This window comes from Pseudophryne corroboree, chromosome 3 (assembly GCF_028390025.1).
Source record: "Pseudophryne corroboree isolate aPseCor3 chromosome 3, aPseCor3.hap2, whole genome shotgun sequence".
NCBI lineage: Eukaryota > Metazoa > Chordata > Amphibia > Anura > Myobatrachidae > Pseudophryne > Pseudophryne corroboree.
In genome coordinates, this window is record NC_086446.1 from 444,951,809 (window position 1) to 444,976,258 (window position 24,450).

The window sequence follows — 24,450 nt, forward strand, 5'->3', positions numbered from 1 at the left end:
TTGGCAATTTTCTTTTGGAACCATACACTCAATGCTGACACTTGCACTCTCAAGGAAGCCACCTTCAAACCTTTATCCATTACTGCCTGAAGGAATGCTAAGACCCTGGAAACTCTGAAAGACTTAGGGTCCATTTTCCATTCACTGCACCAATGAATATAGGTTTACCATATTCGTTGATAAGTGCGAGCTGAAGAAGGCTTCCTTGCTCTAAGCATAGTTTGAATTACCTGTTGTGAGAATCCTCTTGACTTCAGGATAGAGGTTTCAAGAGCCATGCCGTCAAAGACAGTCGATCCAGATGTCTGTGATAACAAGGACCCTGCATCAGTAGATCTGGACATTGAGGGAGCAGAAGTTGAGCATTCATCAACATTCTCTGCAGATCTGTGTACCAATGCCTTCTGGGCCAGGCCGGAGCTATTAGTTTCACGGCACCTTTCCCTTGCTTTATCTTTCTCACCACCCTTGGTAATAGGGTTGATTGGAGGAAACACTCAAGCCAGATGAAAGTCCCATCTCACCGACAGGGCATCCACAAAGATCTCTCTTGGATCCTTTGTTCTTGACTCATATGCGAGCACTTTGTTGTTCAGACGGATGCTATAGATCTATCTCTGGCAACCCCCACTTGTCTACTAGAGTCTGGAAGACCTCAGGGTGTAGAGCCCATTCGCTTGCCCGAATGGCGTGTCGACTGAGAAAGTCCGCTTCCCAGTTTAGGACTCCCGGAACGAATACTGCGGACAAGGCTGGAAGATGAAGTTCTGCCCACTTTAGTATGTGACTTGCCTCCTTCATCACTTTTCGGCTGCGAGTTCCTCCCTGATGGTTGAGGTATGCTACTGCCGACTAATTGTCTGAGCAGATCTGGACTGGTTTTCCCTGAAGAATCGCCTTTGCCTGAATCAGTGCCATGTAAATGGCCTGAAGTTCCAACATATTTATTGGCAGGCAACCTTCTTCCTTGGTCCATTGACCCTGGAAACACAACCTTCCTGACACTGCTCCCCAGCCCTGGAGACTGGCATCTGTTGTCAGAATTTCCCAATCTGATATCCACAAGGGTCTCTGTCACTGACCTGGGTTCGGAGTGTTGAGAACTCGGGGGTTCTTCCGATGATCGGAAAGAGGAACCACAGCTGGGCCGGAGCAGGGATGGCCGGATGTAGGTTTTCTTCATGCAGAACTAGCCGTAGTAACTGGCGTATAATGCTGAAGACTTAAATGATGATTTGAGAACGATGGTGAAGTACACAGAAGAATGAAGAACTTGTGAGCGATGCTGAAGAAATGAATGAGGATTTGAGAACGATGGTGAAGCACACTGAAGAATGAAGAACTTGTGAGCGATGCTGAAGAAATGAATGAGGATTTGAGAACGATGGTGAAGCACACTGAAGAATGAAGAATTTGTGAGCGATGTTTGAAGAATGAGAAGCTTGTGAGCGATGTTGAAGAAATGAATGAGGGTTTAAGATTCAGTGTAACTCTGGAAGTATGGAAGGCGTTCCACTTGTAGATATCATGTAATACAGGAAACACAGGAGGTGTCCCCCTAAGAGAAACACTGTAACTCAGAGAATGTCCCACTGAGTGATACACTGTAACGCTGGTAGCACAGTGAATGTTCCACTGAGTGATACACTGTAACGCTGGTAGCACAGTGAATGTTCCACTGAGTGATACACTGTAACGCTGGTAGCACAGTGAATGTTCCACTAGGTGATACACTGTAAACACTGGTAGCACAAGGAATGTTCCACTGAGTGATACTCTGCAAACGCTGGAAACACTAGGAATGTTCCACTGAGAGATACTCTGTAAACGCTGGTAGCACAGGAGACGTTCAGTTAGAGAACTCACTGAACGCTGCTAGCACTGGTGATCATAGAAGAGACGATACTCAGGCGCCGGAGCTCTGCACGGCATCTTCCTTTGAACTTCCCGCTCTCTCCCAATTGGTGGAAGGGTCCGATGACGTCACTCGCCCACCACGCTCCCGTGGACGCCAGGCGCAATGGCGGCGCCCACACCCCGGGAACCCACCGGAGGCAGCGCCAGCAAGACGCAACAACCTGGAGCCCACTGGGGGCGGTAAGCGCCGGGAGACCCAGCGCACCTGGAGCGGTAAGCGCGGCAGCCGCAGCGCCGCAAGTGTGACAGTACCCCCTCTAGGAGTGGCCCCTGGACACTTTCCTGGTTTCGTGGGATGCTTAGAATGAAAGATCCGGACTAGTCGGGGAGCAGTGACTTCAGAAGCTTTGACCCAGCTCCTCTCCTCAGGACCATAACCTTTCCATTCTACCAGATACTGTAAATTCTTGTGAAGATAACGAGAGTCAAGAATAGCTTTGATTTCAAATTCTGTTCCAGCTTCAGTCTCTACCGAGATCGGCCTAGGAGACTCTGAATGGAACCGATTTAGGATGAGGGGACGAAGAAGAGAAACATGGAACGAATTTGGTACCCGAAAGTGGGAAGGCAACCCCAATTTGCAGACAACCGGGTTCAGGACTTGCAAAACAGGGTAAGGACCGATGAACCTCGGCGCAAACTTCATAGCGGGCACTCTTAAACGAAGATTGCGGGTAGAGAGCCATACCCTGTCACCAACTTTGTATTGAGGAGCTGCTCGCTGTTTTCTATCCGCAAAGAATTTGTAGCGGCCAGAGATTTTTTCGAGATTAGCATGAACCTTACTCCAGATTTGACTGAAGTGCTGGAGAGTAGAAGCTGCAGCAGGAACATCCTCCGAAGGAGAGATGGGTAATTCTGGGACTCAAGGATGGAATCCATAATTAATGAAGAATGGAGACTCACCAGTGGAAGAATGATTCAGATGGTTATGGGCAAACTCGGCCCAGGGTAACAGTTCCACCCAATCGTCCTGCGAAGGAGAAAGATAAACGCGGAGAAAAGTCTCTAAATCTTGATTGACGCGTTCAGTTTGCCCATTGGTTTGTGGATGGTAAGCAGATGAGAACTTGAGTTTTATTTGTAAAGGTGAACAGAGGGCCCTCCAGAATCTAGCAGTGAACTGTACCCCTCAATCAGAGACTATCTCCCGAGGTAACCCGTGCAGGCGGAAGTGTTCACGAATAAATAGTAAAGCCAACTTGGGAGCCGTTGGTAACCCGGACAACGGAACAAAATGTGCCATTTAAAAAAGCGGTCAATAATCACCCAGATGGTATTGTAACCCTTGGAGAGGGGTAATACGGTAACAAAGTCCATGGAAATATGGGTCCAGGGTTTCTTAGGAATGGACAGTGGACGAAGCAACCCCGCAGGAGGCAGACGAAGAGTTTTGTGCTGAGCACATTGAGGACATGAGTTGACATAATCTTGTATATCCATCTTCATGGTGTCCCACCAATATGACCTTCGTAGAAATTCACACATTTTTTGAACACCAGGATGACCGGAAAACTTGGAGATATGAGCCCACTGCAGCAACTTTGGACGAAATTCAACTGGTACAGACATTCTCCCAGGAGGAGGACCCAGAGTAGTGGGAGCTGCTGAAATAGAGACTGGACTGAGAATCAAACTCTTTTCAAAGGAATTCTCCTCATCCGAGGCCGTTAAAGAACGAGACAGAGCATCAGCCTTAGCGTTGAGAGTCCCGGCCCGGTACTTAATAACGAACGAGAATCGAGTGAAAAAGAGCGCCCATCTAGCTTGACGGGAATTCAAGCACTGGGCCATCTTGATATACAACAAGTTCTTGTGATCGGTATAGATCGTAATTAGGTGTTTAGCACCTTCCAATAAGTACCTCTATTCTTCTAGGGCAGATTTTATTGCTAAAAGCTCCTGATCTCCAATGGTGTAGTTTCGTTCAGCAGGAGAGAACTTGCGAGAATGGAAACCACATGGATATAACTTCCCATCAGAGGAAGCCTACTGAAGAAGCATCGACTTCCAAGAAGAATGGTTTAGAAAAATGTGGTTGTTGGAGTACCGGAGCAGACATGAAGGCTGATTTCAACCGGGCAAACGCTACTTCAGCTTCTGAAGACCAGTGACTTGGGTCAGACCCCTTTTTGGTTAGGGCAGTAATAGGTGCAACAATGGTAGAAAATCCCTTTATAAATTTCCGGTAGTAATTTGCAAAGCCCAGAAATCTTTGTACCGCTTTCAAAGAGAGAGGCTGAGTCCAGTCCCGAATGGCAGTGAGTTTCTCCGGATCCATGCGAAGCTCCGTTCCTGAAATGACATATCCGAGGAATGGAATTGAAGGGACCTCGAAGACACATTTGGAAATCTTGCCGTAGAGACGATTCCTTCGTAGGCGAAGAAGCACTTCTTTGACCTGTACTCTGTGCTCTGCAAGAGTCTTAGAAAATATCAGAATGTCATCCAAGTACACCACTACGCTTTGATATAACATATCTCGGTAGATTTCATTTACAAATCCCTGAAAAACGGCAGGGGCATTGCTGAGGCCAAACGGCATTACCAGATACTCATAATGCCCGACCCTGGTATTGAAGGCCGTCTTCCATTCGTCCCCCTGTCGGATACGTATCAAATTATAGGCTCCTCTTAAGTTGAGCTTAGTGAAAACGTGGGCTCCACTAACCCTATCAAATAGCTCCGTAATTAGCGGTAGAGGGTATTTGTTCTTAACGGTGATATCGTTTAAGCCACGATAATCAATACATGGTCTTAACCCTCCGTCCTCCTTCACGAAAAAGAAACCTGCTCCAGCCGGGGAGGTAGAGGGGCGAATGAATCCTTTCAGCAGATTAAACTTGATGTAGTCCGACATAGCTTGGGTCTCGGGTAATGATAAGGGATATGTGCGTCCCCGAGGTGGCATTCTCCCTGGGATAAGCTCAATGGGACAGTCCCAGGGTCTATGCGGTGGTAACTGATCGGCCGCCTGTTCTGAAAATACGTCTGTGAACTCCCGATAGGCCTCTGGAATGAGCTTCTCATCCGACTTGGAAGATGCACGGAGCGGGTAAACAGGAGTGAGACCATTAGAGTGACAAAACGAACTCCAGGACACTATTTGTGACGACTTCCAGTCGAGATGTGAGGATTGTGAATTCTATGCCAAGGTAGACCAAGAACAAGATCGTGAGGCATCTCCGGAATTACTAGGAACTCCAGATGTTCTTGATGCAGAGCTCCGACCTGCAGCTTGATTGGCTCTGTGCGACTTGTAATAAGACCATTAGATATTTTGGTACCATTGATGGCGGTCAACGTAATAGGTCATTTGACAGACTGTAACTGTAAACCCAGACTCTGAACACAAGAAAGAGAAACAAAGTTCCCTGCAGCCCCAGAGTCCAGCAAGGCTTTAACAGGTTTAGCTATAGACTCAGAAAACAGAGACACGGAGAGTAAACAATCCACTGTCGGAGAAGATTTAGATGTAACCCCTAACTCGACTTCTCCGGAACAAGCTAGGACTGCCCGTTTCCCGGACGGGACTTGCAGAATTTGATAAAGTGATGCGCTGCTCCACAGTAGAGGCAGAGTTTACCCTCACGACGGCGCTGTCGTTCTTCCGGGGACAGCCAGGATCGATTGATTTGCATGGGTTCATCCGAACTTGGGGTAACTGTTTGCTTAGACGGGAGAGACCGGAATCTGGATCGATCCGACCGACTACGTTCGCCACCTCGTTCCTGCATGCGGAGATCCACCTTAACGCAGAGTAAGATCAACTGTTCTAAGGAATCTGGCAGATCCCTAGTGACCAGCTCGTCTTTTAGGCGGTCGGAGAGCCCGTTCCAGAAAGCGGCCCGGAGTGCATCATTATTCCAGCGTAGTTCCGAGGCTATGGTCTGGAAGTGAATCACATACTGTCCCACTGAACGGGAGCCTTGACGGACTCGGAGCAGGTCCGAGGAAGCAGCGGTCATTCTGCCGGGCTCATCAAAAATCCTTCGGAATGACGCAATGAAATTGGTGTAACTGGAAACCAAAGGGTCAGATTGCTCCCACAACGGAGACACCCAATCCAACGCTGAACCTTCAAGCAAGGAAATAATGTATGCCACTTTGACCCGATCCGTGGGGAAGTTGTGTGAGAGAAGTTCAAAATGCACCTCGCATTGATTGAGAAAACCACGGCAATTCTTTGGATTCCCATTATAGCGAGAGGGAGTGGGAAGCTGAAGGCGTGACCTGGTTCCGGACAAGGATTGAACATTACTGGTGGCAACCACTGGAGCGGGTACTGGAACTGGAGCCGGAACTACAGAAGCCAGGAAAGCCTGAATTTGATCCAGCCGGCCGGATAATTCCTGGAGATACTGCATCACCTGGCCCTGTGCCGCCTCCTGACCCTGAACTCTGGAAACTAAGTTTTGGATGGCACTTGATTCTGGGTTCCGATCCCCCGGGTCCATGAGGCCTGAGTATACTGTCACTGACCTGGGTTCGGAGTGTTGAGAACTTGGGGGTTCTTCCGATGATCGGAAAGAGGAACCACAGCTGGGCCGGAGCAGGGATGGCCGGATGTAGGTTTTCTTCAATCAGAACTAGCCGTAGTAACTGGCGTATAATGCTGAAGACTTAAATGATGATTTGAGAACGATGGTGAAGTACACAGAAGAATGAAGAACTTGTGAGCGATGCTGAAGAAATGAATGAGGATTTGAGAACGATGTTGAAGCACACTGAAGAATGAAGAATTTGTGAGCGATGTTTGAAGAAATGAATGAGGATTTAAGATTCAGTGTAACTCTGGAAGTATGGAAGGTGTTCCACTTGGAGATATCATGTAATACAGGAAACACAGGAGGTGTCCCCCTAAGAGAAACACTGTAACTCAGAGAATGTCCCACTGAGTGATACACTGTAACGCTGGTAGCACAGTGAATGTTCCACTAGGTGATACACTGTAAACGCTGGTAGCACAAGGAATGTTCCACTGAGTGATACTCTGCAAACGCTGGAAGCACAAGGAATGTTCCACTGAGAGATACTCTGTAAACGCTGGAAACAGAAGGAATGTTCCACTGAGAGATACTCTGCAAACGCTGGAAGCACAGGAGACGTTCAGTTAGAGAACTCACTGAACGCTGCTAGCACTGGTGATCATAGAAGAGACGATACTCAGGCGCCGGAGCTCTGCACGGCGTCTTCCTTTGAACTTCCCACTCTCTCCCAATTGGCGGAAGGGGCCGATGATGTCACTCGCCCACCACGCTCCCGTGGACGCCAGGCGCAATGGCGGCGCCCACACCCCGGGTACCCGCCGGAGGCAGCGCCAGCAAGACGCAACAACCTGGAGCCCACCGGGGGCGGCGACTGCCGGGAGACCCAGCGCACCCGGAGCGGTAAGCGCGGCAGCCGCAGCGCCGTGAGTGTGGCAGTCTCCCCTTGTCCAGATGGGATGTCTGTAGCCACCAGGCTAATGACCTTCTTACTTCTATCCGTAAGAACCATAGTCTGTGTTTATATCGTCTGATGCAGCCCATTCCATTTGGCAAGAATCGGACGCTGCAGAGGCCTCGATTGGAATTGTGCATACTCCACCATGTCGAATGTTGACACCATCAAACCCATCACACGCATTGCTGCGTGAATGGATACCTTTGAGAAAGTCACGTGAGTGTGACGAAACGCGTTAGTACTCCTCCCTATTGTTGCCATCTTGAACAATTGCTACATGCACAGTCTCTGGTGAGATCACCTAGAGGTGTGAACTACAGCCAGCGCTGCCCGGCGCTATATGTGAAAGCAGCCGGCTGGCCCCTATTATCAACAGCGGTCCCTATTTGGAAGTGATCCAGCAGCCATATACGAGGTGAGCACAGCCTTGCCTTTGGCTCTCCCTTGCAACAGGATCATGTAATCAGCACGGTGGGACGCCACACTTACCTGGTTACTGGGTAAACACTAAGTTACTGTGTAATCCCTGGGTTTTATAGCGCTGGGGTGTGTGCTGGCATACTCTCTCTCTGTCTCTCCAAAAGGCCTTGTGGGGGTCCTGTCCTCATTTAGAGCTTCCCCTGTGTGTGTGGTGTGTCGGTATGCGTGTGTCGACATGTTTGACGAAGAGGGCTATGTGGAGGCAGAGCAAGTGCAGTTGACTGATGTGTCGCCACCGTCGGTGCCGACACCTGATTGGATGGATATGTGGTAGGTGTTAAATGATAATGTAAACTCCTTACATAAAAGGTTGGATAAAGCTGATACCTCGGGCCAGTCAGGGTCTCAACCCATGCCTGATCCTACAGCGCAGAGGCCCTCAGCGTCTCAAAAGCGCCCACTATCCAAAATGGTTGACACAGATGTCGACACGGATTCTGACTCCAGTGTCGACGACGATGATGCAAAATTTCAACCAAAAATGACAAAAGCTATACGTTACATGATTATAGCGATGAAGGATGTTTTACACATATCAGAGGTAAACCCTGTCCCTGACAAGAGGGTTTATATGTATGGGGAGAAAAAGCAAGAGGTGACTTTTCCCCCTTCACACGAGTTAAATGAGTTATATGAAAGAGCGTGGGATTCCCCAGATAAGAAAGTCCTGATTTCCAAAAGGTTACTTATGGCGTACCCTTTCCCGCCAGAGGACAGGGTGCGCTGGGAATCCTCCCCTAGGGTAGATAAAGCTCTCACACGCTTATCTAAGAAGGTGGCCCTGCCGTCGCAGGATACGGCCACCCTAAAGGATCCTGCAGATAGAAAGCAGGAAAGTATCCTGAAATCTGTTTATACACATTCAGGGACTCTACTGAGGCCGGCAATTGCGTCGGCGTGGATGTGTAGTGCTGTAGCAGCGTGGACAGATAATCTGTCTGAGGAAATGGATAGCTTGGACAGGGATACCATTATGCTGACCCTGGGGCATATAAAAGACACTGTCCTATATATGAGGGATGCCCAGAGGGACATTTGCCTACTGGGCTCTAGAATTAATGCAATGTCAATTTCTGCCAGGAGGGTCCTGTGGACTCGGCAGTGGACAGGTGATGCAGACTCCAAAAAACACATGGAGGTGTTACCTTACAAGGGTGAGGAAGTGTTTGGGGACGGTCTCTCGGACCTGGTTTCCACAGCTACTGCTGGGAAGTCAAACTTTTTGCCATATATTCCCTCACAACTTAAGAAAGCACCGTATTACCAAATGCAGTCCTTTCGCGCACAAAGAAGCAAGAAGGTCAGAGGTGCTTCCTTTCTTGCTAGAGGCAGGGGTGGGGTAGAGGAAAAAAGCTGCACCTTACAGCTAGTTCCCAGGAACAGAAGTCCTCCTCGGCTTCCACTAAATCCACCGCATGATGCTGGGGCTCCACGGGTGGAGCCAGGAGCGGTGGGGGCGCGTCTCCGACATTTCAGCCACCAGTGGGTTCGCTCACGGGTGGATCCCTGGGCTATACAGATTGTGTCTCAGGGATACACGCTGGAATTCGAGGTGATGCCCCCTCAACGTTACCTAAAATCGGCCCTGCCAGCTTCCCCCATAGAAAGGGAAGTAGTGGTAGTGGCAATTCACAAGCTATTTCTCCAGCAGGTGGTGGTAAAGGTTCCCCTTCTTCAACAGGGAAAGGGATACTATTCCACAATGTTTGTGGTACCGAAACCGGACGGTTCGGTCAGACCTATATTAAATTTAAAGTCCCTGAACATTTATCTGAAAAGATTCAAGTTCAAAATGGAATCGCTCAGAGCGGTCATTGCAAGCCTGGAAGAGGGGGATTTTATGGTGTCTCTGGACATCAAGGATGCTTACTTGCATGTCCCCATTTATCCGCCTCATCAGGAGTACCTCAGATTTGTGGTACAGGACTGTCATTACCAATTCCAGACGTTGCCGTTTGGGCTCTCCACGGCACCGAGAATATTTACCAAGGTAATGGCAGAAATGATGGTGATCCTGAGAAAGCAAGGAGTCACAGTTATCCCATACTTGGACGATCTCCTCATAAAGGCGAGGTCGAGGGAGCAGTTGCAGATCAGCGTAGCGCACTCTCAGGAAGTGTTGCAACAGCATGGCTGGATTCTGAATATCCCAAAGTCGCAGCTGATTCCTACGACGCGTCTGCCCTTTCTGGGCATGATTCTGGACACAGACCAGAAGAAGGTGTTTCTCCCGACGGAGAAGACTCAAGAGCTTGTGACTCTAGTCAGAGACCTCTTAAAACCGAAACAGGTGTCGGTGCATCACTGCACGCGAGTCCTGGGAAAGATGGTGGCATCATACGAGGCCATTCCCTTCGGCAGGTTCCATGCGAGGATCTTTCAATGGGATCTGTTGGACAAATGGTCCGGATCGCATCTTCAGATGCATCAGCTGATCACCCTGTCCCCCAGGGGCAGGGTGTCTCTTCTGTGGTGGCTACAGAGTGCTCACCTTCTCGAGGGACGCAGGTTCGGCATACAGGACTGGGTCCTAGTGACCACGGATGCAAGCCTCCAAGGGTGGGGGGCAGTCACTTGAGGAAGAAACTTCCAAGGGTTGTGGTCAAGTCAGGAGGCTTGTCTGCACATAAATATCCTGGAACTAAGGGCCATATTCAACGCCCTGAGTCAAGCGGAGCCCCTGCTTCGCAACCAACCGGTTCTGATTCAGTCAGACAACATCACCGCGGTGGCTCATGTAAACCGCCAGGGCGGCACAAGAAGCAGAGTCGCGATGGCGGAAGCCACCAGGATTCTAAGGTGGGCGGAGAATCACGTACAAGCACTGTCAGCAGTGTTCATTCCGGGGGTGGACAACTGGGAAGCAGACTTCCTCAGCAGGCACGACCTTCACCCGGGAGAGTGGGGACTTCATCACGAAGTCTTCATTCAGATTACAAATCGATGGGAACTGCCACAGGTAGACATGATGGCGTCCCGTCTCAACAAAAAGCTACAACGGTATTGCGCCAGGTCAAGAGACCCTCATGCGATAGCTGTGGATGCCCTGGTAACACCGTGGGTGTTCCAATCGGTCTATGTGTTTCCTCCTCTTCCTCTCATACCCAAGGTGCTGAGAATCGTAAGAAGAAAAGAAGTGAGAACAATACTCATTGTTCCAGATTGGCCACGAAGGCCTTGGTACCCGGAACTGCAAGAAATGCTCACAGAGGACCCATGGCCTCTGCCTCTCAGACTGGACCTGTTGCAACAGGGGCCCTGCCTGTTCCAAGACTTACCGCGGCTGCGTTTGACGGCATGGCGGTTGAACGCCGGATCCTAGCGGAAAAAGGCATTCCGGAGGAAGTTATTCCTACGCTGATAAAGGCTAGGAAGGACGTGACAGCAAAGCATTATCACCGCATATGGCGAAAATATGTTGCTTGGTGTGAGGCCAGGAAGGCCCCTACAGAGGAATTCCAACTGGGCAGATTTCTGCACTTTCTACAGTCTGGAGTGACTATGGGCTTGAAGTTGGGATCCATAAAGGTCCAGATTTCGGCCCTATCCATTTTCTTTCAAAAGGAACTGGCGTCTCTTCCTGAAGTTCAGACGTTTGTTAAGGGAGTGCTGCATATTCAGCCCCCTTTTGTGCCACCAGTGGCACCTTGGGATCTCAACGTGGTGTTGGGTTTCCTAAAATCCCACTGGTCTGAACCACTTAAGACCGTGGAGCTAAAGTATCTCACGTGGAAGGTGGTCATGCTATTGGCCTTAGCTTCGGCTAGGCGTGTGTCAGAATTGGCGGCTTTGTCATACAAAAGCCCTTATCTGGTTTTTCATATGGACAGGGCAGAATTGCGGACTCGTCCCCAATTTCTGCCAAAGGTGGTGTCATCTTTTCATTTGAACCAACCTATTGTAGTGCCTGCGGCTACTCGTGACTTGGAGGATTCCAGGTTACTAGATGTAGTCAGGGCTTTGAAGATTTATGTAGCCAGAACGGCTGGAGTCAGGAAAACTGACTCGCTGTTTATCCTATATGCCCCCAACAAGTTGGGGGCTCCTGCTTCAAAGCAAACCGTTGCCCGCTGGATCTGTAACACGATTCAGCAGGCTCATTCTGCGGCTGGATTGCCGCATCCAAAATCAGTGAAAGCCCATTCCACAAGGAAGGTGGGCTCTTCTAGGGCGGCTGCCCGAGGGGTCTCGGCTTTACAGCTTTGCCGAGCTGCTACTTGGTCGGGTTCAAACACATTTGCAAAATTCTACAAGTTTGATACCCTGGCTGAGGAGGACCTTGAGTTTGCCCATTCGGTGCTGCAGAGTCATCCGCACTCTCCCGCCCGTTTGGGAGCTTTGGTATAATCCCCATGGTCCTTACGGAGTCCCCAGCATCCACTAGGACGTTAGAGAAAATAAGATTTTACTCACCGGTAAATCTATTTCTCGTAGTCCGTAGTGGATGCTGGGCGCCCGTCCCAAGTGCGGACTTTCTGCAATACGTGTATATTGTTATTGCTTAATAAAGGGTTACGTTATGTTGGCATCCATTGTTGATGCTCTGTTGTTGTTCATACTGTTGACTGGGTAAGTTTATCACAAGTTATACGGTGTGATTGGTGTGGCTGGTATGAGTCTTACCCTGGATTCCAAAATCCTTTCCTTGTAATGTCAGCTCTTCCGGGCACAGTTTCCTTAACTGAGGTCTGGAGGAGGGGCATAGAGGGAGGAGCCAGTGCACACCAGATAGTACTAAATCTTTCTTTAGAGTGCCTAGTCTCCTGCGGAGGCCGCCATTCCCCATGGTCCTTACGGAGTCCCCAGCATCCACTACGGACTACGAGAAATAGATTTACCGGTGAGTAAAATCTTATTTTTTCGCTCCTGCTGAATTTTTCAGAAACATCCAAAAACAAAAATATCCTCAGTATTTATAACACAAATATTTACATTTACTTCTGAGTAAATGAGCATCACGCACTGCCACAGAACTCGGGCATCATTACATCCGGCCCTTGGTGCCCCAAACAAAAAGTCAGATGTACTTAGTTTTATGTGTACAAGCTCCTGTCATCAGGTTTTGCGTTTGTAAGCATTTGCCAGTGATTTCCCACACTGAATATATGGTATTCGGTCTATAGATCTAACCTAAAAAGGTCTACAGTCAAACCCACAGTTACTAAGGTGTGGGTTTATGGAATTGGAGATGTTGCCCATAGCAACCAGTAAGATCTACTTATTTATCTAGCACCTTCTAGACGATAATAGCTGGAATCTGATTGGTTGCTATGGGCAATATCTCCACTTCATTAAACTTGCACCTTAGTAAATATACCCTAATTACTTAAAAACAGCTATCCACTGTAGTGACTTCTATACATGAAAGGGTTAAAAGAAAGTGGATGCTTTTAAGTGGTTAGTTTAGGCCATTAGTATTAGTATCTGAATATATGTCCTTAACATATAGGGTGGAAATCAAGTCTAATCGCAGGTCCCCGCACCCACCGGCAGCTATTCAAATGTTTCTGCCAACTGGCGCGGGAACTTCATTTCGGCTTGCTATCTCCAAGGGGTGGCGGGCTGAAATGTGTGAAAAGTGACCCATTTTTGGGCCCATACTGGACTTTTCACGTCGCTCCCATTCGTTTAGTCGGGGTTTACTGCTTTACGAGGCTAAATCTGACTGATATGGGCACGATCAGCGCGATAAATAACAGGGATCAATTGCATATGGCCCGTCACTTTAGACGGGAGATCGGGCACGAGAAAAAAAGTGAATTCCCCCCATAGTTTATTCTCTTATGTTGTAATTAAACAAATAATTACTGCAGTTTTTGTACAGTTGTTGAAAGTGTCTCTAAAATGTATATGTGGAGCATTGCACTCTTATGTACCTTATTGTTGCAAGTTTCTTTCTACACAGACCAGTAATCCTACGATGGATAATAAGAGGGGAATTATACAGCAAGCTACTACTGATGGCATTCAAGAGGAAACCACTGCAGCATTGGGTACAGATGGCTATGCCCAACCAAACCCACATGTTCTACCATCACAAGAAACCAGAAAGGCAACAGATGTACAGAGACTAGCTTTAAATTCACATATAGAAAAACAAGAATCAAACCTTAACCTCAATTCAAATGAAATGCAAACACAATATGCAGATGGAAATGCAAGGTCAGATGAAGTTGAGGTACAGGAGACAACCATTAGACCGAGCATAGATCACAGGGACACAGAGGGATCACATGAACAGACAAATGAGGAAATTGATAGATCAGGAACATCTGATAATAATATAGGCGCATCTGAGATTGATATGCAACAAATCCCAAAAATCATAGTTCCACAAGACATTGTGTCAGAGCCATCAGAACCAAGCACAAGCAACGTAGACGTGCAAGAGATTTGTATAAAGCATAATCCAGATAACGTGGATATTCAGCAGCCTGCAGCGAGTCCCAGTAGAATCAGCATTCCAGATCCTCCTGAGAACCAGAGCGTGGACTCCTCAGCCACAGTGGTGCCAGATGTTTCCACGGGTCACGATTACACTGTATGTATACGTTTTGTTTACTTATGCAAACTATCCAAGCTGCTTGTTGAAAATAAGAGCGTTATTACTATAAATTTGGCACACTTGAGTCGTTAAGTTTTTACCCTGTTGTCGATTAAATTGTCATAAAGATACATTAGTGTAGCTCTACATTTTTTTTTCTTTCTCAACTACTTTTGCATTGCATCCAAATGTTTTGATGGCATCAAATTACCACAAAGCCACAGTTATAGGCTTCAAAGGAAGAATGGGTCCAGTATGGCAGTACATTAACATCCACTTCTCTTAAGTCCTCTTTGGTGGACACTACTTAGCATTGCAAGTGCAGATGACATTCAAACTGCCTTTGTAATGTAGTGCCTTTCCTTCTTTGCTATAGTGCCTCATTTCTTTTCTGAGTGCTTTAGTAGTATAGTTGTACTACAGGCCTAGGCAACATGATCTTTTCATTTTTTGTTTTTCTTCCTATTCACTGCTATGACAGTTGTCTGAACAAACAGTCTACACTTTAGAGTGGGGAAGGAGGTTCAGATCAGAGATCTCCTCCTGCAACTACCAAGTCCTCTCAGGGCCCTTCCACCCTCGCAGCCGAGTCCTGTGTCTGAATTGCCCAGTACTGACATGATCAGATGTGCAGTGACAGACTGATGGAGCGGTATGGAGGTGAGGCCACCTGTGGCCGCTCGGGTGGGATTTTCAGTGTTGCAGTCAGCCTCCGGATCCATGGTTGAAAAGATGTTTAGTGCTGAGGCTACATTCAGAGTACTCTAGTTGTTCATAAAGTTAGCCTTGGGTTCGAAATACTGCTCTCGCAGAGCATTTCTTGAATGGAGCAAGTTCTCACCAACACTCTCCGGCTTGTAACTTCAAAGCAGCGGATTGTACATATTCCAAAATTAATGAGCTGGTATTGTTACTCTCTTTCCACCTTTAAAATTGCTGGCAGTGCAGACCTACCGGTTTTTTTTTTTTGTTTGTTTTTTCGTTCTGGTTAAATTGGGAAAGCGGTACTGTGTAGAGCACTTGTACTATTAAACACTTGTACAATTTGCATTTAATCCAACGCCCAACCTACCAGTTGGTTTGACATTGGAAGAGTGTGTATACTAACACATCATCCAGTTTTATCCAATCCTGATCGTCTGGTTGTGTCAAAATATACGTTATGGTAAGAACTTACCGTTGATAACGGCATTTCTCCTAAGTCCACAGGATAACAATGGGATATAATGAAGCGACAGCGGATTTGCACCAATCGGTCAAAGCTTTCTGGCCTCCCAGCATGCAACGGACCCATCCATATATCCCCGCCTCCTGGCTCAGGCAAATCAGTTGTATTCCAAAGCTCAAGGCAGGAGCATCATAGATAGCCCTGATCAGGCGTTAAGAACACACATGCACACCCTTCCACACAAGAAGGAAGAGGTTAGTGAGTAAAAGGATCCTCAAATCAGGTGCATCAGGGTGGGATCCCTGTGGATCCTGTGGACTTAGGAGAAATACAGTTATCAACGGTAAGTTCATACCATAGCGTATATTTCTCCGGCAGGGTCCACAGGTTATTCACAGGATAACAATGGGATTTCCCAAAGCAATTTAGTGGTGGCGATGCTCCTGATTGGACAGGAGTATCCTTCGCCCGAATTTCATCGTTATGAGAGGCAAAGGTATCCATGGCATAATGTCTAATTAATGTGTTAATGGAAGACCATGTGGCTGCCTTACATATCTGCTCTGCTGAAGCACCACGTTGTGCTGCCCATGATGAACCTACCTTACAAGTAGAGTGAGCAGAGACATTAGCCGGAACAGGGAGATCAGCCTGAGAATATGCTTCTGAAATGGTCATCCGAAGCCATCTTGCCAGTGTCTGCTTATCAACAGGCCATTCTCTCTTGTGAAATCCGTAGAGAACGAAGAGAGAATCTGTCTTTCTGATGGCACTGGTACGATCCACGTAGATCCTTAATGCACAGACCACGTCCAGCGATGCATCTCCCACAGAAAGGCCCGGTACCTGAAAAGCCGGGGCTACAATTTCTTCATTAAGGTGAAATTTAGACACCACCTTCGGAAGATACCCAGATCTAGTTCTTAGAACTGCTCTATCTGGATAAAAAATCAGAAATGGGGAACTACATGATAAAGCCCCTAAATCTGATACTCTTCTAGCTGACGCCATAGCCAGTAGAAAGAGAACTTTAGCTGTCAACCATTTAAGATCCACTTTATTAAGTGGTTCAAATGGGGCAACTTGAAGGGCTTTTAGGACTAGACTTAAGTCCCAAGGCACTATAGGAGGAACAAAAGGATGCACATCCTTTAAGTTGGCAATTTTCTTTTGGAACCATACACTCAATGCTGACACTTGCACTCTCAAGGAAGCCACCTTCAAACCTTTATCCATTACTGCCTGAAGGAATGCTAAGACCCTGGAAACTCTGAAAGACTTAGGGTCCATTTTCCATTCACTGCACCAATGAATATAGGTTTACCATATTCGTTGATAAGTGCGAGCTGAAGAAGGTTTCCTTGCTCTAAGCATAGTTTGAATTACCTGTTGTGAGAATCCTCTTGACTTCAGGATAGAGGTTTCAAGAGCCATGCCGTCAAAGACAGTCGATCCAGATGTCTGTGATAACAAGGACCCTGCATCAGTAGATCTGGACATTGAGGGAGCAGAAGTTGAGCATTCATCGACATTCTCTGCAGATCTGTGTACCAATGCCTTCTGGGCCAGGCCGGAGCTATTAGTTTCACGGCACCTTTCCCTTGCTTTATCTTTCTCACCACCCTTGGTAATAGGGTTGATTGGAGGAAACACTCAAGCCAGATGAAAGTCCCATCTCACCGACAGGGCATCCACAAAGATCTCTCTTGGATCCTTTGTTCTTGACTCATATGCGAGCACTTTGTTGTTCAGACGGATGCTATAGATCTATCTCTGGCAACCCCCACTTGTCTACTAGAGTCTGGAAGACCTCAGGGTGTAGAGCCCATTCGCTTGCCCGAATGGCGTGTCGACTGAGAAAGTCCGCTTCCCAGTTTAGGACTCCCGGAACGAATACTGCGGACAAGGCTGGAAGATGAAGTTCTGCCCACTTTAGTATGTGACTTGCCTCCTTCATCACTTTTCGGCTGCGAGTTCCTCCCTGATGGTTGAGGTACGCTACTGCCGACTAATTGTCTGAGCAGATCTGGACTGGTTTTCCCCAAGAATCGCCTTTGCCTGAATCAGTGCCATGTATATGGCCTGAAGTTCCAACATATTTATTGGCAGGCAACCTTCTTCCTTGGTCCATTGACCCTGGAAACACAACCTTCCTGACACTGCTCCCCAGCCCTGGAGACTGGCATCTGTTGTCAGAATTTCCCAATCTGATATCCACAAGGGTCTCTCTCACTGACCTGGGTTCGGAGTGTTGAGAACTCGGGGGTTCTTCCGATGATCGGAAAGAGGAACCACAGCTGGGCCGGAGCAGGGATGGCCGGATGTAGGTTTTCTTCATGCAGAACTAGCCGTAGTAACTGGCGTATAATGCTGAAGACTTAAATGATGATTTGAGAACGATGGTGAAGTACACAGAAGAATGAAGAACTTGTGAGCGATGCTGAAGAAATGAATGATGATTTGAGAACGATGGTGAAGCACACAGAAGAATGAAGAACTTGTGAGCGATGCTGAAGAAATGAATGAGGATCTGAGAACGATGGTGAAGCACACTGAAGAATGAAGAACTTGTGAGCGATGCTGAAGAAATGAATGAGGATTTGAGAACGATGGTGAAGCACACTGAAGAATGAAGAATTTGTGAGCGATGTTTGAAGAATGAGAAGCTTGTGAGCGATGTTGAAGAAATTAATGAGGATTTAAGATTCAGTGTAACTCTGGAAGTATGGAAGGCGTTCCACTTGTAGATATCATGTAATACAGGAAACACAGGAGGTGTCCCCCTAAGAGAAACACTGTAACTCAGAGAATGTCCCACTGAGTGATACACTGTAACGCTGGTAGCACAGTGAATGTTCCACTGAGTGATACACTGTAACGCTGGTAGCACAGTGAATGTTCCACTGAGTGATACACTGTAACGCTGGTATCACAGTGAATGTTCCACTAGGTGATACACTGTAAACACTGGTAGCACAAGGAATGTTCCACTGAGTGATACTCTGCAAACGCTGGAAACACAAGGAATGTTCCACTGAGAGATACTGGAAGCACAGGAGACGTTCAGTTAGAGAACTCACTGAACGCTGCTAGCACTGGTGATCATAGAAGAGACGATACTCAGGCGCCGGAGCTCTGCACGGCATCTTCCTTTGAACTTCCCGCTCTCTCCCAATTGGTGGAAGGGGCCGATGACGTCACTCGCCCACCACGCTCCCGTGGACGCCAGGCGCAATGGCGGCGCCCACACCCCGGGAACCCACCGGAGGCAGCGCCAGCAAGACGCGACAACCTGGAGCCCACCGGGGGCGGTAAGCGCCGGGAGACCCAGCGCACCTGGAGCGGTAATCGCGGCAGCCGCAGCGCCGCAAGTGTGACAGTACCCCCTCCTCTAGGAGTGGCCCCTGGACACTTTCCTGGTTTCGTGGGATGCTTAGAATGAAAGATCCGGACTAGTCGGGGAGCAGTGACTTCAGAAGCTTTGACCCAGCTCCTCTCCTCCGGACCATAACCTTTCCATTCTACCAGATACTGTAAATTCTTGTGAAGATAACGAGAGTCAAGAATAGCTTTGATTTCAAATTCTGTTCCAGCTTCAGTCTCTACCGAGATCGGCCTAGGAGACTCTGAATGGAACCGATTTAGGATGAGGGGACGAAGTAGAGAAACATGGAACGAATTTGGTACCCGAAAGTGGGAAGGCAACCCCAATTTGCAGACAACCGGGTTCAGGACTTGCAAAACAGGGTAAGGACCGATGAACCTCGGCGCAAACTTCATAGCGGGCACTCTTAAACGAAGATTGCGGGTAGAGAGCCATACCCTGTCACCAACTTTGTATTGAGGAGCTGCTCGCTGTTTTCTATCCGCAAAGAATTTGTAGCGGCCAGAGATTTTTTCGAGATTAGCATGAACCTTACTCCAGATTTGACTGAAGTGCTGGAGAGTAGAAGCTGCAGCAGGAACATCCTCCGAAGGAGAGATGGGTAATTCTGGGACTCAAGGATGGAATCCATAATTAATGAAGAATGGAGACTCACCAGTGGAAGAATGATTCAGATGGTTATGGGCAAACTCGGCCCAGGGTAACAGTTCCACCCAATCGTCCTGCGAAGGAGAAAGATAAACGCGGAGAAAAGTCTCTAAATCTTGATTGACGCGTTCAGTTTGCCCATTGGTTTGTGGATGGTAAGCAGATGAGAACTTGAGTTTTATTTGTAAAGGTGAACAGAGGGCCCTCCAGAATCTAGCAGTGAACTGTACCCCTCAATCAGAGACTATCTCCCAAAGTAACCCGTGCAGGCGGAAGTGTTCACGAATAAATAGTAAAGCCAACTTGGGAGCCGTTGGTAACCCGGACAACGGAACAAAATGTGCCATTTTAGAAAAGCGGTCAATAATCACCCAGATGGTATTGTAACCCTTGGAGAGGGGTAATTCGGTAACAAAGTCCATGGAAATATGGGTCCAGGGTTTCTTAGGAATGGACAGTGGACGAAGCAACCCCGCAGGAGGCAGACGAAGAGTTTTGTGCTGAGCACATTGAGGACATGAGTTGACATAATCTTGTATATCCTTCTTCATGGTGTCCCACCAATATGACCTTCGTAGAAATTCACACATTTTTTGAACACCAGGATGACCGGAAAACTTGGAGATATGAGCCCACTGCAGCAACTTTGGACGAAATTCAACTGGTACAGACATTCTCCCAGGAGGAGGACCCAGAGTAGTGGGAGCTGCTGAAATAGAGACTGGACTGAGAATCAAACTCTTTTCAAAGGAATTCTCCTCATCCGAGGCCGTTAAAGAACGAGACAGAGCATCAGCCTTAGCGTTGAGTCTCGGCCCGGTACTTAATAACGAACGAGAATCGAGTGAAAAAGAGCGCCCATCTAGCTTGACGGGAATTCAAGCACTGGGCCATCTTGATATACAACAAGTTCTTGTGATCGGTATAGATCGTAATTAGGTGTTTAGCACCTTCCAATGAGTACCTCTATTCTTCTAGGGCAGATTTTATTGCTAAAAGCTCCTGATCTCCAATGGTGTAGTTTCGTTCAGCAGGAGATAACTTACGAGAATGGAAACCACATGGATATAACTTCCCATCAGAGGAAGCCTACTGAAGAAGCACCGACTTCCAAGAAGAATGGTTTAGAAAAATGTGGTTGTTGGAGTACCGGAGCAGACATGAAGGCTGATTTCAACCGGGCAAACGCTACTTCAGCTTCTGAAGACCAGTGACTTGGGTCAGACCCCTTTTTGGTTAGGGCAGTAATAGGTGCAACAATGGTAGAAAATCCCTTTATAAATTTCCGGTAGTAATTTGCAAAGCCCAGAAATCTTTGTACCGCTTTCAAAGAGAGAGGCTGAGTCCAGTCCCGAATGGCAGTGAGTTTCTCCGGATCCATGCGAAGCTCCGTTCCTGAAATGACATATCCGAGGAATGGAATTGAAGGGACCTCGAAGACACATTTGGAAATCTTGCCGTAGAGACGATTCCTTCGTAGGCGAAGAAGCACTTCTTTGACCTGTACTCTGTGCTCTGCAAGAGTCTTAGAAAATATCAGAATGTCATCCAAGTACACCACTACGCTTTGATATAACATATCTCGGTAGATTTCATTTACAAATCCCTGAAAAACGGCAGGGGCATTGCTGAGGCCAAACGGCATTACCAGATACTCGTAAATGCCTGACCCTGGTATTGAAGGCCGTCTTCCATTCGTCCCCCTGTCAGATACGTATCAAATTATAGGCTCCTCTTAAGTTGAGCTTAGTGAAAACGTGGGCTCCACTAACCCTATCAAATAGCTCCGTAATTAGCGGTAGAGGGTATTTGTTCTTAACGGTGATAACGTTTAAGCCACGATAATCAATACATGGTCTTAACCCTCCGTCCTCCTTCACGAAAAAGAAACCTGCTCCAGCCGGGGAGGTAGAGGGGCGAATGAATCCTTTCAGCAGATTAGACTTGATGTAGTCCGACATAGCTTGGGTCTCGGGTAATGATAAGGGATATGTGCGTCCCCGAGGTGGCATTCTCCCTGGGATAAGCTCAATGGGACAGTCCCAGGGTCTATGCGGTGGTAACTGATCGGCCGCCTGTTCTGAAAATACGTCTGTGAACTCCCGATAGGCCTCTGGAATGAGCTTCTCATCCGACTTGGAAGATGCACGGAGCGGGTAAACAGGAGTGAGACCATTAGAGTGACAAAACGAACTCCAGGACACTATTTGTGACGACTTCCAGTCAATGTGAGGATTGTGAATTCTATGCCAAGGTAGACCAAGAACAAGATCGTGAGGCATCTCCGGAATTACTAGGAACTCCAGATGTTCTTGATGCAGAGCTCCGACCTGCAGCTTGATTGGCTCTGTGCGACTTGTAATAAGACCATTAGATATTTTGGTACCATTGATGGCGGTCAACGTAATAGGTCATTTGACAGACTGTAACTGTAAACCCAGACTCTGAACACAAGAAAGAGAAACAAAGTTCCCTGCAGCCCCAGAGTCCAGCAAGGCTTTAACAGGTTTAGCTATAGACTCAGAAAACAGAGACACGGAGAGTAAACAATCCACTGTCGGAGAAGATTTAGATGTAACCCCTAACTCGACTTCTCCGGAACAAGCTAGGACTGCCCGTTTCCCGGACGAAACTTGCAGAATTTGATAAAGTGATGTGCTGCTCCACAGTAGAGGCAGAGTTTACCCTCACGACGGCGCTGTCGTTCTTCCGGGGACAGCCAGGATCGATTGATTTGCATGGGTTCATCCGAACTTGGGGTAACTGTTTGCTTAGACGGGAGAGACCGAAATCTGGATCGATCCGACCGACTACGTTCGCCACCTCGTTCCTGCATGCGGAGATCCACCTTAACGCAGAGTAAGATCAACTGTTCTAAGGAATCTGGTAGATCCCTAGTGACCAGCTCGTCTTTTAGACGGTCGGAGAGCCCGTTCCAGAAAGCGGCCCGGAGAGCATCATTATTCCAGCGTAGTTCCGAGGCTATGGTCTGGAAGTGAATCACATACTGTCCCACTGAACGGGAGCCTTGACGGACTCGGAGCAGGTCCGAGGAAGCAGCGGTCATTCTGCCGGGCTCATCAAAAATCCTTCGGAATGACGCAATGAAATTGGTGTAACTGGAAACCAAAGGGTCAGATTGCTCCCACAACGGAGACACCCAATCCAACGCTGAACCTTCAAGCAAGGAAATAATGTATGCCACTTTGACCCGATCCGTGGGGAAGTTGTGTGAGAGAAGTTCAAAATGCACCTCGCATTGATTGAGAAAACCACGGCAATTCTTTGGATTCCCATTATAGCGAGAGGGAGTGGGAAGCTGAAGGCGTGACCTGGTTCCGGGCAAGGATTGAACATTACTGGTGGCAACCACTGGAGCGGGTACTGGAACTGGAGCCGGAACTACAGAAGCCAGGGAAGCCTGAATTTGATCCAGCTGGCCGGATAATTCCTGGAGATACTGCATCACCTGGCCCTGTGCCGCCTCCTGACCCTGAACTCTGGAAACTAAGTTTTGGATGGCACTTGATTCTGGGTTCCGATCCCCCGGGTCCATGAGGCCTGAGTATACTGTCACTGACCTGGGTTCAGAGTGTTGAGAACTCGGGGGTTCTTCCGATGATCGGAAAGAGGAACCACAGCTGGGCCGGAGCAGGGATGGCCGGATGTAGGTTTTCTTCAATCAGAACTAGCCGTAGTAACTGGCGTATAATGCTGAAGACTTAAATGATGATTTGAGAACGATGGTGAAGTACACAGAAGAATGAAGAACTTGTGAGCGATGCTGAAGAAATGAATGAGGATTTGAGAACGATGGTGAAGCACACTGAAGTATGAAGAACTTGTGAGCGATGCTGAAGAAATGAATGAGGATTTGAGAACGATGTTGAAGCACACTGAAGAATGAAGAATTTGTGAGCGATGTTTGAAGAAATGAATGAGGATTTAAGATTCAGTGTAACTCTGGAAGTATGGAAGGTGTTCCACTTGGAGATATCATGTAATACAGGAAACACAGGAGGTGTCCCCCTAAGAGAAACACTGTAACTCAGAGAATGTCCCACTGAGTGATACACTGTAACGCTGGTAGCACAGTGATTGTTCCACTGAGTGATACACTGTAACGCTGGTAGCACAGTGAATGTTCCACTAGGTGATACACTGTAAACGCTGGTAGCACAAGGAATGTTCCACTGAGTGATACTCTGCAAACGCTGGAAGCACAAGGAATGTTCCACTGAGAGATACTCTGTAAACGCTGGAAACAGAAGGAATGTTCCACTGAGAGATACTCTGCAAACGCTGGAAGCACAGGAGACGTTCAGTTAGAGAACTCACTGAACGCTGCTAGCACTGGTGATCATAGAAGAGACGATACTCAGGCGCCGGAGCTCTGCACGGCGTCTTCCTTTGAACTTCCCACTCTCTCCCAATTGGCGGAAGGGGCCGATGATGTCACTCGCCCACCACGCTCCCGTGGACGCCAGGCGCAATGGCGGCGCCCACACCCCGGGAACCCGCCGGAGGCAGCGCCAGCAAGACTCAACAACCTGGAGCCCACCGGGGGCGGCGACTGCCGGGAGACCCAGCGCACCCGGAGCGGTAAGCGCGGCAGCCGCAGCGCCGTGAGTGTGACAGTCTCCCCTTGTCCAGATGGGATGTCTGTAGCCACCAGGCTAATGACCTTCTTACTTCTATCGTAAGAACCATAGTCTGTGTTTATATCGTCTGATGCAGCCCATTCCATTTGGCAAGAATCGGACGCTGCAGAGGCCTCGATTGGAATTGTGCATACTCCACCATGTCGAATGTTGACACCATCAAACCCATCACACGCATTGCTGCGTGAATGGATACCTTTGA

General features: G+C 48.0%; 1 protein-coding gene across 4 annotated transcripts in view; it reads left to right on the forward strand.

Annotated features, from left to right (window-relative positions):
* Positions 1–24,450, forward strand: part of ZNF335 (zinc finger protein 335) — a 245,076-nt gene that overhangs the window by 160,752 nt on the left and 59,874 nt on the right. For all 4 annotated transcript variants that reach the window (XM_063960466.1, XM_063960467.1, XM_063960465.1 and 1 more), the window contains one exon: positions 13,748–14,383. In XM_063960466.1, coding sequence (XP_063816536.1) covers positions 13,748–14,383 — 636 coding nt within the window. The remainder of the gene's footprint in view (positions 1–13,747; positions 14,384–24,450) is intronic.